Source organism: Typopeltis vanoorti, chromosome 3 (assembly GCF_054136105.1).
Source record: "Typopeltis vanoorti isolate ZY-2024b chromosome 3, IOZ_Tvanoo_1.0, whole genome shotgun sequence".
Classification (NCBI taxonomy): domain Eukaryota; kingdom Metazoa; phylum Arthropoda; class Arachnida; order Uropygi; family Thelyphonidae; genus Typopeltis; species Typopeltis vanoorti.
Window position 1 is genome coordinate 87,227,404 of NC_143551.1, and position 13,920 is coordinate 87,241,323.

The following is a 13,920-nucleotide window of genomic DNA, read 5'->3' on the forward strand; positions in this document are numbered from 1 at the left end:
CCATAGAGTGCACACAACAAGGTGGTGGTCAGTTGACAGTTCTGCCCCTCTCCTCACACGAACGTCCAACACCAAGGAAAATAGGTCTGCTGAGACTATAAAGAAGTCAATCAGAGACCTTTGTTCTAGTGTATCCCTGTACCAGGTATAGTTATGGACTTCTTGGTGCTAAACGAAGGTTTTCATTATGGACAAGCTGTTAGTACAGCAGAAGTCCAATAATTTCAACCCATTTGCATTAAGGTCAGGGGCGCCGTTCCTCCCAACCACACCCCTCCATGTCTGTCATCTGTTCCAACATGTGCATTGAAGTCACCCATTAGCAGGACTGATTCCATGTCTGCCACCCTGTCAAAAGCAGCATCCACTTCCTCTAGGAAGGCAGAGTATTCTGACTCCAGATTAGGTGCATAGGCTCGCACCACAGCCAAACCATGGTTTTTCACCTGAAGCCTTAACACATACCCCCCCCCCCCCCAATGGGATCCACTCAGCAACAGTCTGACAGCTGGGGACTTGTGAGTATCCCCGCGCTTGCCTGAGCAGACATTGTCGGGCTCACACCAGTGTAGAGAGCTTCCACCTCTTATCCAGGTCGACAGTTCCAGAGCCTCTCCTCTTGGTCGAAGAAAGGCCAACTAAGTTTAGCCAGTAGCGCTTGGCTTCCTCAAACAGTTCCAACTCCTTCCCTGTCAGAGAGAAGATGTTTCAGTTGCCTAAAGCCATATTCTGGTGCTGTTGTTGTTGCCATTTCTGTCTTTTTGCAGAACTATTTCTTTGCGCTTTCTATATTCTATAGTTTCTATAAGTTTTATATATTCCTACCTATTTCATAGTTACGGTCTTTTTATTGCAGATTTTCATGTCAAATTTGTTACAGCTGTTATTCAATTTAATTAGACTTTAGAGAATCCTGGAGACTTGCACCAAATGTGTTTAGGAGAGCATGTGCATCAAGCAAAGAGCAAAGGTTGATATTTCCAATTCAAATAGCAGGTTTAATGCCACTTTCTTTCATAATGCAATCCATATAGATCATACATAAGAGTGGATTCATTTCATTAAAATTATGGAGACTACAACCATGTTAGAAATAATTACTTTAATTTCCTGATATTTCAAACTTAATATTATGGTCATGTTCTGGAGTAAACATACAAAGACAAGCTATATTACATTTCAAATAGTATGCTAAAGTGGCAATGATTTGATCAACCATTATTCTACTGGCCTGGCCTCTAGTGGAGAAAAAAAGCCCTACATCAAAACTATATTCTATTTATATCATCATCAGAGAACAAATTGATAAATAGTTTTAATACAGCAAAAGTGGTGGCCTAATCAATAATTTAACATGAGCGTTGTTATATTAGAGTTAAGATCCTAGATTATTTACAGTCCTAATTATAATTAATTCTTAGACCAAAAGGTTATGTGGATAGAATATGTACCATCTATATTCTTGGGATTTTTAGACCACCATTATTGTTAAGATTAAGGTGGTTGATAAGAATTTCACAAGTCTCCTTAAATTTATGCTCCTACCATGTTTTGGTGTGATGTAAACAACGGGTGTCTTTGCAGGCAATTCTATGTAAAGTATTCAAGGCATGATCAGAAAAGCCAGATTTACCACAGTTGTTAAATTTAATGTGCCATTAAGCACATTAAATTCAGAAAAAGGAACATTGGACAAATTACAGGTGCAATGAATACAGTATACCTCAGGGTGGGCCTGTGGAAGAAGTGGATCCTTGGATGAGTAGAATAAGTCCTTTAATTTTGCAGGAGGTTTAAAGGTGGCATTAAGGTTGTATTTCTGTAGTATTCCATTTAATTTGTCTGATATACCTTAATGTATGGAATGGCTAGTTTTATTGTAATTTATTTTATTTTTAAGTGGTCTTGTGAAGAATTTTGTTGATAGTAGTTTTGCTGTAGCCATTTTTGGGAAGGTATTGCTGATAACTTTTAATTCATCTTTAAGTGCTTATTCACTGGAGCAAATATGCAATACCTTCCTGAAGGTATTGCTGATTTGACTCTTCTGTCATTGCTTGTTTTGTTTAACAGTTTATCAAAGTAATTACTCCAGACATATAGGATAGCCTTCTCTTTAGACTGTAAGTTTAATCTCTTAATTCATCCCTTTTATACTTACCTTATTTAAACTCCTAACCTCTGGAATATGTTTAGACATTCTTGGTGTTAAACAGTTCTTGATTAGCACCAAAACAGTATTTATCTACTTTTCACCACTCCTTCCATGAGAAAGCTCCAAGTTGTCTTCCAAGCTTTCCATAATCTGGCTACATTGTGGTTGGCTAGCTGTCACCTCATAGTCACTCTTACCAACAGGAGGGAGATTAAACATTCCATTTACAATAACATCATTTAATTATCTAATGATCAAATCCAAGATGTTCAATTTTCATTCATTCTCCATTACACTGCATGAAGTAGTTATCCCTCTAAAAAACTTGAGAAGTTCAGATGCTATCTCCTCATTCCAATCTATACTACTATAATTATAATCACTCATAATGATTATCCTTTTCTTATCTGCCTGTACATTTCCTTGTTACCATCTACCCACATAGCAACATCAAATGAAATATTTAATTTGTCCACCTTCCACTGACACTATATTGTCTTAAAACCAGTGCCCTGCTACTATTTTCACCTTGTCTGGGCATAAAAATCATAAAATGTTTTGCTATCAGCAACAGACAGTATTCCTCCTTCCCTTTTTGCTCTTCCTATCCTCACAAAAAAATCATGCCCCCCTCCCCAATCCCAATTTCTGTCATTTTATTATTATTATTTTGTTTATTTAAAAAAAAAAAAAATTGGTGACTGAATGTAAAGAATTCAATGATTTCATTCCTTACTTCTGATACTCCTTACATTCATAAATAAAAAGTACTAATTTGTTTCTGGGTCACTATACATCAGTCCTACTCATGGCATCTCTCATATGTAACTTATCCACACCAACTCTTGGTTGTTCATCTCTATCACCACCCATATCCCGTATCTCCCTGTGCAGCCTGACTTTCCCATCACCATTTCCCTATCTATCTTGGATTCCTGTTTTCCCATTTTCTTCTCTCTCTCACTCTTCTCAGGTCACAAGCACTTCGGTCTTACTTACACTACTCTTCCATATCATCTCCTACTTTCTCAGACCTGTCAATGCACTCACTTTCAGCAACAGCCTCTCATTAAATCTACTTGGATGCAGTCCATCACTATTAATACACTTCCATCTATCCTTCATATTTATTCTATGTGTTCACAAATTGTACTCCTTTTTCACACAGCTTTACTGCAAACAAACATATTCATGACATTTGTTCATCATCTTACCTTATTGGTCATAACTGGGGCAACACATTGACTATCTCTTTCTTATCATACTGGTGCATTATCTTTTTTCCCCTTTAATAATCTTCTGCTCAACCAAATCATTTGTTTCTACAATCATCACCAATGCTCCTGCTTACTTTCTTTAAGAATTTATTTCACTCTTCATTACATGGCAGTCCTCTGTTCTACATAACAATTTATTTAAAGCAATTAGAGTACGAAACTAATTTTATAGCTTTAAAGATTTAGGGGCAGATGATTTGATTTTTTTAAATACCTACAAGACCGTTATTTTCATTTCACATTTCTTTAACTGATTATTTGATAAGATGTGTAAAAATATAAAATGCTTACTTTCGTCCCGAATGTATGGTTAATAAAATGTAAGGGTCTTTTCACAATTAAATTTATAAAATAACAAAGTTATTATTATTATTATTATTTTTTTGTATATGTTAAAGGCCTTCAGTTTTCAATTTCTGATGTTAAATGAAAATTATGCAAATACTTTGTGGTTTTATATTTACATGCCTTAAATATTTAGCTCCCACGAATCGGCATTCAAATTTTTGAGCAGTTGGCTAGTATTTCTCCAATGTACTAATATTTCTGCATTAAATAAAGCGGACAAAGTAGTATTTATTATTTAGTATTATAAGTTCTTAATTTTACCTCAAATACAACGTCAGAAGAATCCTCATCATTTGACATGGTTATAAATGTACTTTTAAACAGATTTTAGAGTTCTGCAGTAAATCTACGAATTTTGAGGGTTAAAACATATATCAGAACACCATTATTTGAAACTTTTAATTATATCATTTAGTAGAATTTTTAATTATATCAACTGTTATTATAAAATGATAAAACCCACCCATCCCTAACATGTTGGCGAGGTCACCAACATGTGAAAAACTATTTAAAATAATTTGGAAAAAAGATACCAGATGTCGCCGCAGTTCAAACGATTTGATGCGGTACTCCTCAGTGAAATCATAAATCCTATCATCACAGATGTTATGAACATCTATTATGATGACGTTATGATGGGTAAGGTAATAATTTCTTCATGCCATATGCTTAAGAAGAAAAAAAAGATGTGCGACAAACGTATAATTATGCGTAGAATAATCATGGATGACACTTTTAAGTGATATGTGTAATTTCTGTGATACTATTAAGTTTTCGTACAAATAATGTTATAAGCAAAGAATCGAATCACACAGTAACAAGTTATCAAGATTTCACAGTAGACATTTCTTTACTAATTTATCGTAAAACAATTTTTTCAGTCTGGTTTCAATTGCTGTGTGCTTCTGTTTACCATTTTCAGTATTTGGGATAGTGTGTAATTCAACTTTTCCCGTATCGTCTGAATGTGACCTATCCTCATGTCCTCTTCGGTTAGAAATATTTTCGCAAACATAATTACTGGCGGATAACCTTGCATTACTCCATTTGGCCAAATGCTACATTTCCAATATAGTTGGCCACTATAACCTCTCTGTGATGAAACAAAATTTAATCGCTTGAATAAAACCGGTGAAATGTTTAATTTCACTGGTAATGCTGCAGCAGCAGTAACAACAAAAAAAGGCTAACATGTTCATTTGCTGTTGATCATAATTGCATAGCCCATTTAAAATATTTTCTTTTTTAAATGAAAAACTGAAAGAAAATGCTTTGTGTTTAGAAAATATCAATGATGGTTATCACTGTTCTTTGCATTGAATATACTGTATCAGTTTATTTGCATCACAACTTCACACAATCCACCATCTTCATTACTTAATCCTTTATCTAGACAAAATGCCATTTACTGCCCACTATCAAAATTCTTTTGGTTTTTCTTTGCCTGTAAATTGTGTGTGTTCTCTTGGCTGATTTGCTTGTATATGGAATGAAAAACGTGAGTTTACAAGAGTAAAAACTCTTCTACCTCCTTATGAGATATTGGCTAACTTACCTTAAATTGAAAAAAAAAAAAAAAAGCCCATATAAAGATTCTTCTCATCACCAGTGAAAAATCGAACTCATTTGGATGTTTTCTATTTTAAGGACATAATATCTCATTTTCCAATTGCACTATGGGGGCATGTATATAATATAATTTTTTTCCCCATGGTAATCATAATCAAATTCCTGATATGTACCTTCAAGAGGTATACAGAATATGATAGTACTACATGAAAAATTTACATCATTACTAACTTTCTATCTACAATTTTTCTCCAAATCAATCTGTTACCTGTCAAGAATCCAACATTATCAGATCTTATATTTTTGTCTTCTTAAGCACTTTTAACTGTATCAATCCACCAATATCTTGATTTTCCTCTGGGTCTTTTTCCTGGCAGAGAACACTTGTTTTGCAAATCTTTCCTTTCCCATTCTGTTTCAGTGACCATACCACCTGGATGCCAACAATGTCAAGTTCTTTTATAATATCCTCCTTTTTAATATGATATTGCCATTGATGCCATCTGTTCATGCCCTTAATCTATCTCACGACTAACATATCTGCAATCTCTAGTCTGGTCAAGTGTTTTACTTCTGACTCAGCTCCATAAGTTAAAATTAGTTTGAACATTGTCTTGTATACAGCTAATTTAATGTTTTGACTAATTTCTCTCTCTCTCTTATTCCATATAAATTTATTCACTTGACTTCCTACATACTGGCTTTGTTGATTCTGTTGTCCATTTCCATATTTAATTTATTATCTTGCTGACCTGGTTGGCCGAGTAGTTAGAGTATCCATTCTCCAGTTAAAAAGGCTGTGTGTCTGAATCCTGCAGTAGGCATAGATGTTTCTGATTGTCTGTGAAAATATTAGTGGGGTCGTGGGCAGTAGATGGTGTTGGTGTGGATGATAATGATGGTAGTTGTGGTTCGTTGTAGTTGCTGGATTGAGTGGTGGAGATAGAGAGTAATGGAGTAGGTGCCCTCCCTAAATGAGACTTTGGACTCACTGGAGGCGTCTCGTAATAACAATAAATAATTATCTTCACTAAAAATCGTGCCTAAGTAACTGAAATATTTAACTCATTCTATACACTCTCCATTCACATTACTGTTGACATTTTCAATGCTTCTACCTATTTTCATTGTCTTTGTCTTGTTATTGCTGACCTTCATACCAAATGATTACAACAGTTATTCAATTTAGTAAGGGAATCTTGCAGACTTATACCATATTTATTTAGAAGTATAACATCATCTGCATAAAGTAAAGAGCTGAGATTAACATCTCCAATATTGATATCAAGTTTAATACCGCTTTCCTTCATAATGTGATCCATATAGACAATGAATAACAGAGGGGATAATGTACATCCTTGTCTGACACCAGATCTAATATCAAACTATCTTCCTGTACTTCCTTCAATTCTAACTGCTGACTTACTACTCAAATAAAGACAAAATATTGCTTGATATAATGCCCCATTGACACCATACAACTGTATCATTTTGAATAGCTTCTCTCTTGGCACCTTGGCATATGTGTTTTCTGGATCTAGAAAACTTAATACAGATTTTTGTTATATTCCCATGATTTATCAACTATTTGTCGTAAAGTGAAAAATCTGATCCTGACAGCCTCTATTTGGCCTGAATCCAGCTTGTTCTTCACCAAGCTTCCTTTTCACAATCCTTCTCAACTGTTTCTGAAGTATACTTGAATAAATCATACCAGGAACACTCAAGTAGGAAAATACATCTGTGATTCTCATATTCAGTTTTATTTCCCTTTTTATATATGAGTACTATGAGAGGTCTACTGTAATCATCTGGAATTCATTCCTCTGTCCAGGCCTTCTGAATTATGCAGTGCAGTCACTGTAAAACTTACTTCCATTCTTGAGCATTTCTGGTCAAATATCATCTGCTCCTGCCTTTCCACATTTCAGGCCTTTGATGGCTTTTTCTACTTCAAGTATGGAATACATGGAATACCTGACTGCATGCCTTTTGGGTGTTTTTTACCACTGTGCTATCACTGCTTGTTTCATTTAGCAATTTTTTGAAAACTCCATACTTCAAGGATACCTTTTTCTCCAATTTTCATGTCACTTTTATAATCTCTAATTCCTTTTACAGCACTCTTTCCTCCATTTCTGAGCTTCAACAACAACCTCCAGAATATCTTGCCGCCGCCTTGATATTTATTTTCTATGGTCTTAAAGTCTTCCCATGACTTGTTTAGCTAGTTTTACACAGTGTTTAGTTTTCTTACATTTGTCTCTGTATTCTCTAAGAGCACAAGCTGACTTATTTGCCAGGAACTTGATATCTTTTCTTCTTTTGTTTCACTGCATCTTTAACCACCACACAGTTATGATTTTTCTATTCTTGCACACAACCTCATCACATGCCTCTCTGGCTGAATCAATCAATGTATTCTTCAGGATTTTCAACCGAGTCTCCGAGGTTTGGTTCCTGTTCTCAATCTCTTTCATTTTTTCTTCAATTATGTTTGTGTATTTTAGTGTACAGTTCACATCTGAGAGCTGATCAACTTTTAACCTTTTTAAAACTTTCTTACATGTTCTTCTTCTCAACATGGAATTCAATTTTATCCTGCTCAAGACTAAATGGTGATCACTTCCAATTTCAAATCCTCCATGCACTCTAATGTCATGCACCCAAAGACGTAGCTAGAGGGAGAGGGGGGGGGCAGTCCACCCTGGCAGCACTCTGAACCTTTTTGAACTTTTGTAGTTAATTCTAAAATGCAGTCTCGAGAACTCATTTCCAAATATTGTAATACTACTGAATTTTTCTCACAATTGCTGTAAGTGTTGCTAATTGTGAGAGGAGTGTTTCTAAATTAAAATTGATTAAGAATTACCTACATTACTATGAAATAGACTTCGCCAATGTGATCGATGATTTTGCTAACAGAAAAGCAAGAAAAATAGAATTTTAGAATGTTGGAATTAAAGTTTTACTTCAAAAATAAACATAGTGTTTTAATTTATTTCCCTGTATGTCATTTTGACTTTTTGTAGTGTTTTTGATGTGTATCGAGAAGGTGGCAAACTCAGGGACTGCCCCGGGCAGCAAAAGCTCTAGCTACACCGCTGCATGCACCAGTGAGAAAACATCACTATCAACAATAACATAGCGAATGAGACTTTTCTCCTTCCTTGCCTCTTCTCTCCATGTGGATTTGTGCACATTTTTATGTTGGAACATTGTGTTAGTAATAACTGGTCTATGTCCTGAGCAGAAATCCAACAGGTATTTGCCATTATTATTAGCTTTGCTCTTTTCTCCAAATTTTCCCAAAATGTTTTTGTATCTCTGACAATCATTTCCTACTGTACTCTACTATTTAGATTTCCAACAAAGAACCAAGTTTTCCTTTTTCATTGTATCAGTTGCTTTCTCTAAAAGCCTCAAAAAATCCCTCCACTTTTACCTTAGTAGAACCTTCTGGGACTATAGGCATGAATAAGTCTCATTGTCCAGGTCCTCATTCTGATATTTGCTCACATCACTCTACTTGATACTGCTTGCCATTCAAGAAGATTAGTCTTGTATTTTGTGTTTTCAATACTATAGCTAGTCCTCTTTCTTTTCCCTGATTGTTATTCCTGAATTTATTTCTCAGAAAGATCTCACCATTTTTTGTCTTTTTTGTTTTAGTTCATCCCTATTATGTCGATCTGGTACTTATCCAATTCCTCAGCTATTTGAAGATCTTTAACTCTGGTGATGTTGAGTTGGGGGTGTGTTTCAGGATTTGTTCCAGTAGCTGACTTTTTGCTGTTTGCCCTTGTTCCCTGGCAAAAACAATGGGGGTCCTTGTTTAACAGGGTGATGCCCCAGCCAGCATGAAATTCTGTCTTGTTGTATCATCATTTTATATTGTGGTTTAAATCAATAAGAATACAATTTGGTTGGCTAAGATATTCTTAATCTTAAAAGTTGGAAATATATATCATATTAGTTCCATGAATAATTTAATACTATTCAAAACCACATTATTCCTGTATTAAGCAGGGCAGGAGGGGGTTGGCTTGCATCTTGTAATGAAAATCATCTACCTCATTAAGACTACAAACATTCACATACCTCCAGTGTTATGTTTGATGTATGCTTTCTAATTTTTTTTTAGAGGAATTTTATGGGAAGTTTTCAAAATCAAAGGCCACTCTTTTGTTTACCTTCATGTTTCTCATAATACTTTACCCATTCCTTTATTCAATGTAACATTAAATCAGTAAACACATCCATCAAGCTTTTTGAATTATATTAAGATTTTATATTTATTTTACTTAAATTAAGAATGCTGGCCTGGTTGGTTGAGTGATTAGCATATCTGTTCTCCAGTCAAAAGGCTTCAGATTTGAATCCCACTGTGGTCATGGATGTTTGTGATTGTCTGTGAAAATGCTAGTGGGCAGTAGATGGTGTTGGTGTAGGTGATGTGGTTTGCTGTAGTTGGTGAATTGAGTGGTGGAGACAGAGTTGTAGATTAGGTATCATCCCTTGATGAGTCTTTGGACTCCCTGGAGTTGTCACGTAATAGTAATAATAAAAGTAATATATATATATATATAAATAGCATATTGGTGATTAGTACCATGAGTTTACTAAAGTTTAGATAATCCAGAAACCCTGCTCTAGAAACAAGCCAATCAGGGTGAAGATCTCACACTGGGTGATGAATTCATCTATCACCTGATATAAGAAGCTTACTCTTATATTATCATTATTAAAAGATAATGATAATCTAAGAGTATTATATTTTACTTGACAAGAAATTATATCTTTGTTTTTCTCTGTTTCACTCCATTTTAAGCAAACATGTATATGAAGTATCTTTATAATAAGATACCTGTACATAGGTAGTATTTTAAATAGATCAAGTTTCTCTTTGTGCTCCATAATGTACTCATGATGTTCTCATATCAAAGTAGTTGGGGGAATTCCCCTCAGGGGATTTCGTTTTATTGCAAAAGGGGTACATTGATGAAGAACATACAGTTATCAGGTAGAAATAAACTTGTGAGGTAAATGAGTGTAGTCTGCAATGAGTCCTTGGACTCCATGGTAGTGCCATATAATAATAATAATTTATTTTATTTAGGTTTAATATCAATCAAATATGAATTATTTTCCAATAAATTTGCTGAAAATATATTAAAAATTCCTTAAAAATAATAAAACCAACTAATCAGTTTAGGTGGGAGATGAATTTCATTTCCTAGTGTGAGCCACTGCCTCACTTATTGGAGTCCTGAAATGGCTCAAGGATCATCTTATTTTAGCAACCTAGTTCTTTCATCTAGGGTGACAACTATGTTGGACAGAGGAGTTGATTATATTGTTTGCAAAAATGTTTGATAAAATATTTCATGAGAACCTACTATTAAAATTAAGGGGAAGGAATGGAAGCTAGCAAATTCTGTTTGGGAGATGATATTGTGAAGAGAAGGGTGATGAGCAATACCACAGAAATTCTATTCTGGTAACAGAACAGTATCTTTTTTAATTTATTTATCAATGATTATAGTTATGTTTAAGAGCAAATTTAGAATTTTTTTCTTTTTTATTTCTGATATAGTAGAAATCTGTTCCACATTTACTTCACTAACAGTTATGACTTAAATGATATGTGCCATTGCCTACAGACATCCACACCTGATCTGATTTTGACCAAATCCAAAATTATAACACAACAATTAGTACATCTGAACTACCCAACTACCTCTGTATGATTTCGTTTATCACAAGGGTGATAAAAGTGCTTTTGTGTGATCTGATATTCCTTGCCAAAAAATGCTTATTCTTGAATTTCCTCTTTTTGGTTTTGTGTGGTTTGAGATTTCCTTTGTCTCACTATGTATCACTTAGTTAGCCTTTATCACAATGTAGCGGCAAACTCGCAACTTTTATTCCTGGCTCTTTTCTTTCGCATGCAGCAGCAACTCTTTAAAATCTTCTCACACTTGTCACCTTCTTAGACATTTCGACGTGAAGATGACTGCGCACTTCATCCTTCTGTTTTGTCATCCTGATAATTTCGAATGATACATCCAAAGGTATCATTGATTTTCCTACTCAAATATTTTTAATGTAAACTACAATCAGTAAGTTTTGAATCTTATTTATTTTATTTGACAATTTAAATAAATTACAAAATATTAAAAATTTGAATCTAGTAAATTTTCTTAGTCCATGAACAGTACCCATCTTTTTATCATATTACAACATTTTGTGGGCAGTAGTAGTAGTAGTAGTAGTTTTCATATTATCTGTGTAGCTCAGTGGATGTGGCATTTGCACACCACGGCACTTGACCGCATGAAGGAAGACTTGGTGTCATATCTAGTTGGCAGAAAGTCTAGTCTAGAGGAAATTTTTTCTAAGCCTTTTTTCGACTGGTTCCTGAGTTAGTTGATCTCTGGCATGGGCAAGCGGGTTTTTCGTCCCGTAAAGTCAAGAAATCGACTGTGGAACCCAAGAGATGGCGGCACTCGTTGATCTGTCTCTGCACTGGGTGCCGTTTAATTGGTGATAGCCTTGGGCCAGCTATCTCTGATTGTTACCACTGGAGATTGAATTGCCCACTCAGTGTTCAAAAGCTAGATAAGGCTTAAAAGTTCTCATCTACTCTGTATATGGAAATAAAAGGCGTTAGCTTTTTTTTTTTTTTTATGTATATACCGTGCATGCACAGTAAAACCTCGCTTAACATGGATTCAATATGTGCTCACTATAGTTCGCCCACCGATTTGAGGTCCCTCGACACTTCTGCGCATGTGAAAAAGGAGAATCCATTCCAATAATAGGATAATCAGTCTGTCTTCTGGGATGTAATAATAAACAAACTGAGTTTGTTTATTATTACAGGTTATAGCTTTTCTTTTACGAACATTGCTGTTTTTAAAGTGTAACTATTTTGCTTGTATAACAGTTGGAAAAATGTACGTAGAGTGTTAATACGTGCAAATACTGCGTTCTACATAAAACAGTGTCACTTCGCTCCATGATAAGTTTCCTTTTATTCTGGGATTTTTAAAACAAAATCTGATTTCATGAAATATTTTCCTTAAAGTTTCTCTTTTCCAAGGAAAATTAATTTTTTCTTTAAGCACAGGAATCAATTTCGGAACAGTTGGCACTCTTTTCTCAACCACGTAAAATTCGTGAATAGCTCTTATAACGTCTACATCAAAATCATTCAAAGCTACGGTTTCGATGGTTTTCTTTCTCTGGTGCTTTTTTTTAGGAGATTTAAATTTTGGCTTACCTTCACCTTTTGATTCCCTACGAATTCTTTTAACAGTCGACCCCGATACGCCCGCAATTGCACTTGCACGTTTTATGACTTGAGAAAGGGGAACAAGAAGACGGCCTTCTGACGATTCTTTTTCGCAGAATGTCAGCACATTATTCAATATTCTTTTGCAAGAGCTACTGAAACGTGTAACAATAGAACTTGTTGACTGTACTGGATCCATCATACAAATTAATAATAAAAAAATAATGCAAAAAGAGAACAACAAAAATCAAGCTAGTACTAGTACAGCGACAGACAAGAAAGCACATGATTTTGCATGTTGGCGACCAATTCGTACATCCTTCATTTCTTTCTCCCCTTCAGCATGAATCGACTATTCTTGGCACCAAGCCAAGAAGGGATCTAGAAATGGTGGGTGAACTATATGTATTATTATTTGACTTCTTATCCCTGAAGTTTGGTTTAATGCAATCCAAATATCCTAATAATGAAGTCAAGAGCAGAGAGGAACAGATGTCTAATAAATTTAGTTTAATCCTTTATCCAAGTGTGAGCAAACAAAGTTTGCACCTGAAAGTATCTTCAGGACTGGGTTAAGGTGGTACAACACCAGGGCAACTCGTTGCAAAGGTGGAGCAAGCTACCAACACTCCTATCTCAGTATCTCCTATAATGCAAAACACATCTCCTTCTGGATATGTCTAATGTTATGCATTAAGGGAAGGGCCACCACCCAGACTAGTTTCGACCTTTATTGAGGTCTCTTCAGTGGGAGCTAGGCCCAAGTGGAGATATCAGGCAGAAGCATTAGCAGGTCATCTCTACCTATAGGAATTGGCAGTTGGTGTGCCACCCTTTTTTAATATTTTTGCATTATAGGAGATACTGAGATAGGAATGTTGGTAGCTTGCTCCACCTTTGCAATGAGTTGCCCTGGTGTTGTACCACCTTAACCCAGTCCTGAAGATACTTTCAGGTGCAAACTTTGTTTGCTCACACTTGGATAAAGGATTAAACTAAATTTATTATACTCTAACCAAGTGAAAAATAAACTTTCAACATCTTTCTCTAAATCCAGAGTAAATTATTAAAAAAGGGTGGCACACCAACTGGCAATTCCTATAGGTAGAGATGACCTGCTAATGCTTCTGCCTGATATCTCCACTTGGGCCTAGCTCCCACTGAAGAGACCTCAAGAGAAAGCTCCATGTTCCAGTCTTCTTTTGGATTCCAGTTGCCAGTTACCAGATCCCGAGAGAGAACTCCTATTCCAGTATTGTTTGGTAAGAACCCTT

At 35.3% G+C, this 13,920-nt stretch overlaps 2 protein-coding genes across 5 annotated transcripts in view; one reads left to right on the forward strand and one right to left on the reverse strand.

Annotated features, from left to right (window-relative positions):
• The window catches only part of LOC150108353 (vezatin-like), a 181,970-nt gene extending 177,713 nt beyond the window's left edge, over window positions 1–4,257 (reverse strand). The window contains exon 1 of the mRNA XM_090415753.1: window positions 4,042–4,257. Within this exon, the coding sequence (XP_090271879.1) occupies window positions 4,042–4,080 (39 nt within the window). The 5' untranslated portion in view covers window positions 4,081–4,257. The remainder of the gene's footprint in view (window positions 1–4,041) is intronic.
• Window positions 4,258–4,318: 61 nt separating this feature from the next.
• Window positions 4,319–13,920, forward strand: part of LOC150108354 (translation initiation factor eIF2 assembly protein-like) — a 118,440-nt gene continuing 108,838 nt past the window's right edge. Inside the window, exon 1 of one of the 4 annotated variants that reach the window (XM_090415754.1) lies at window positions 4,319–4,419. The gene's annotated coding sequence lies outside the window, so the exon portion shown is untranslated. Of the gene's footprint in view, window positions 4,425–11,214; window positions 11,472–13,920 lie in introns of those variants that run through there. The other 3 variants (XM_090415755.1, XM_090415757.1, XM_090415756.1) reach the window with 3 other exon arrangements.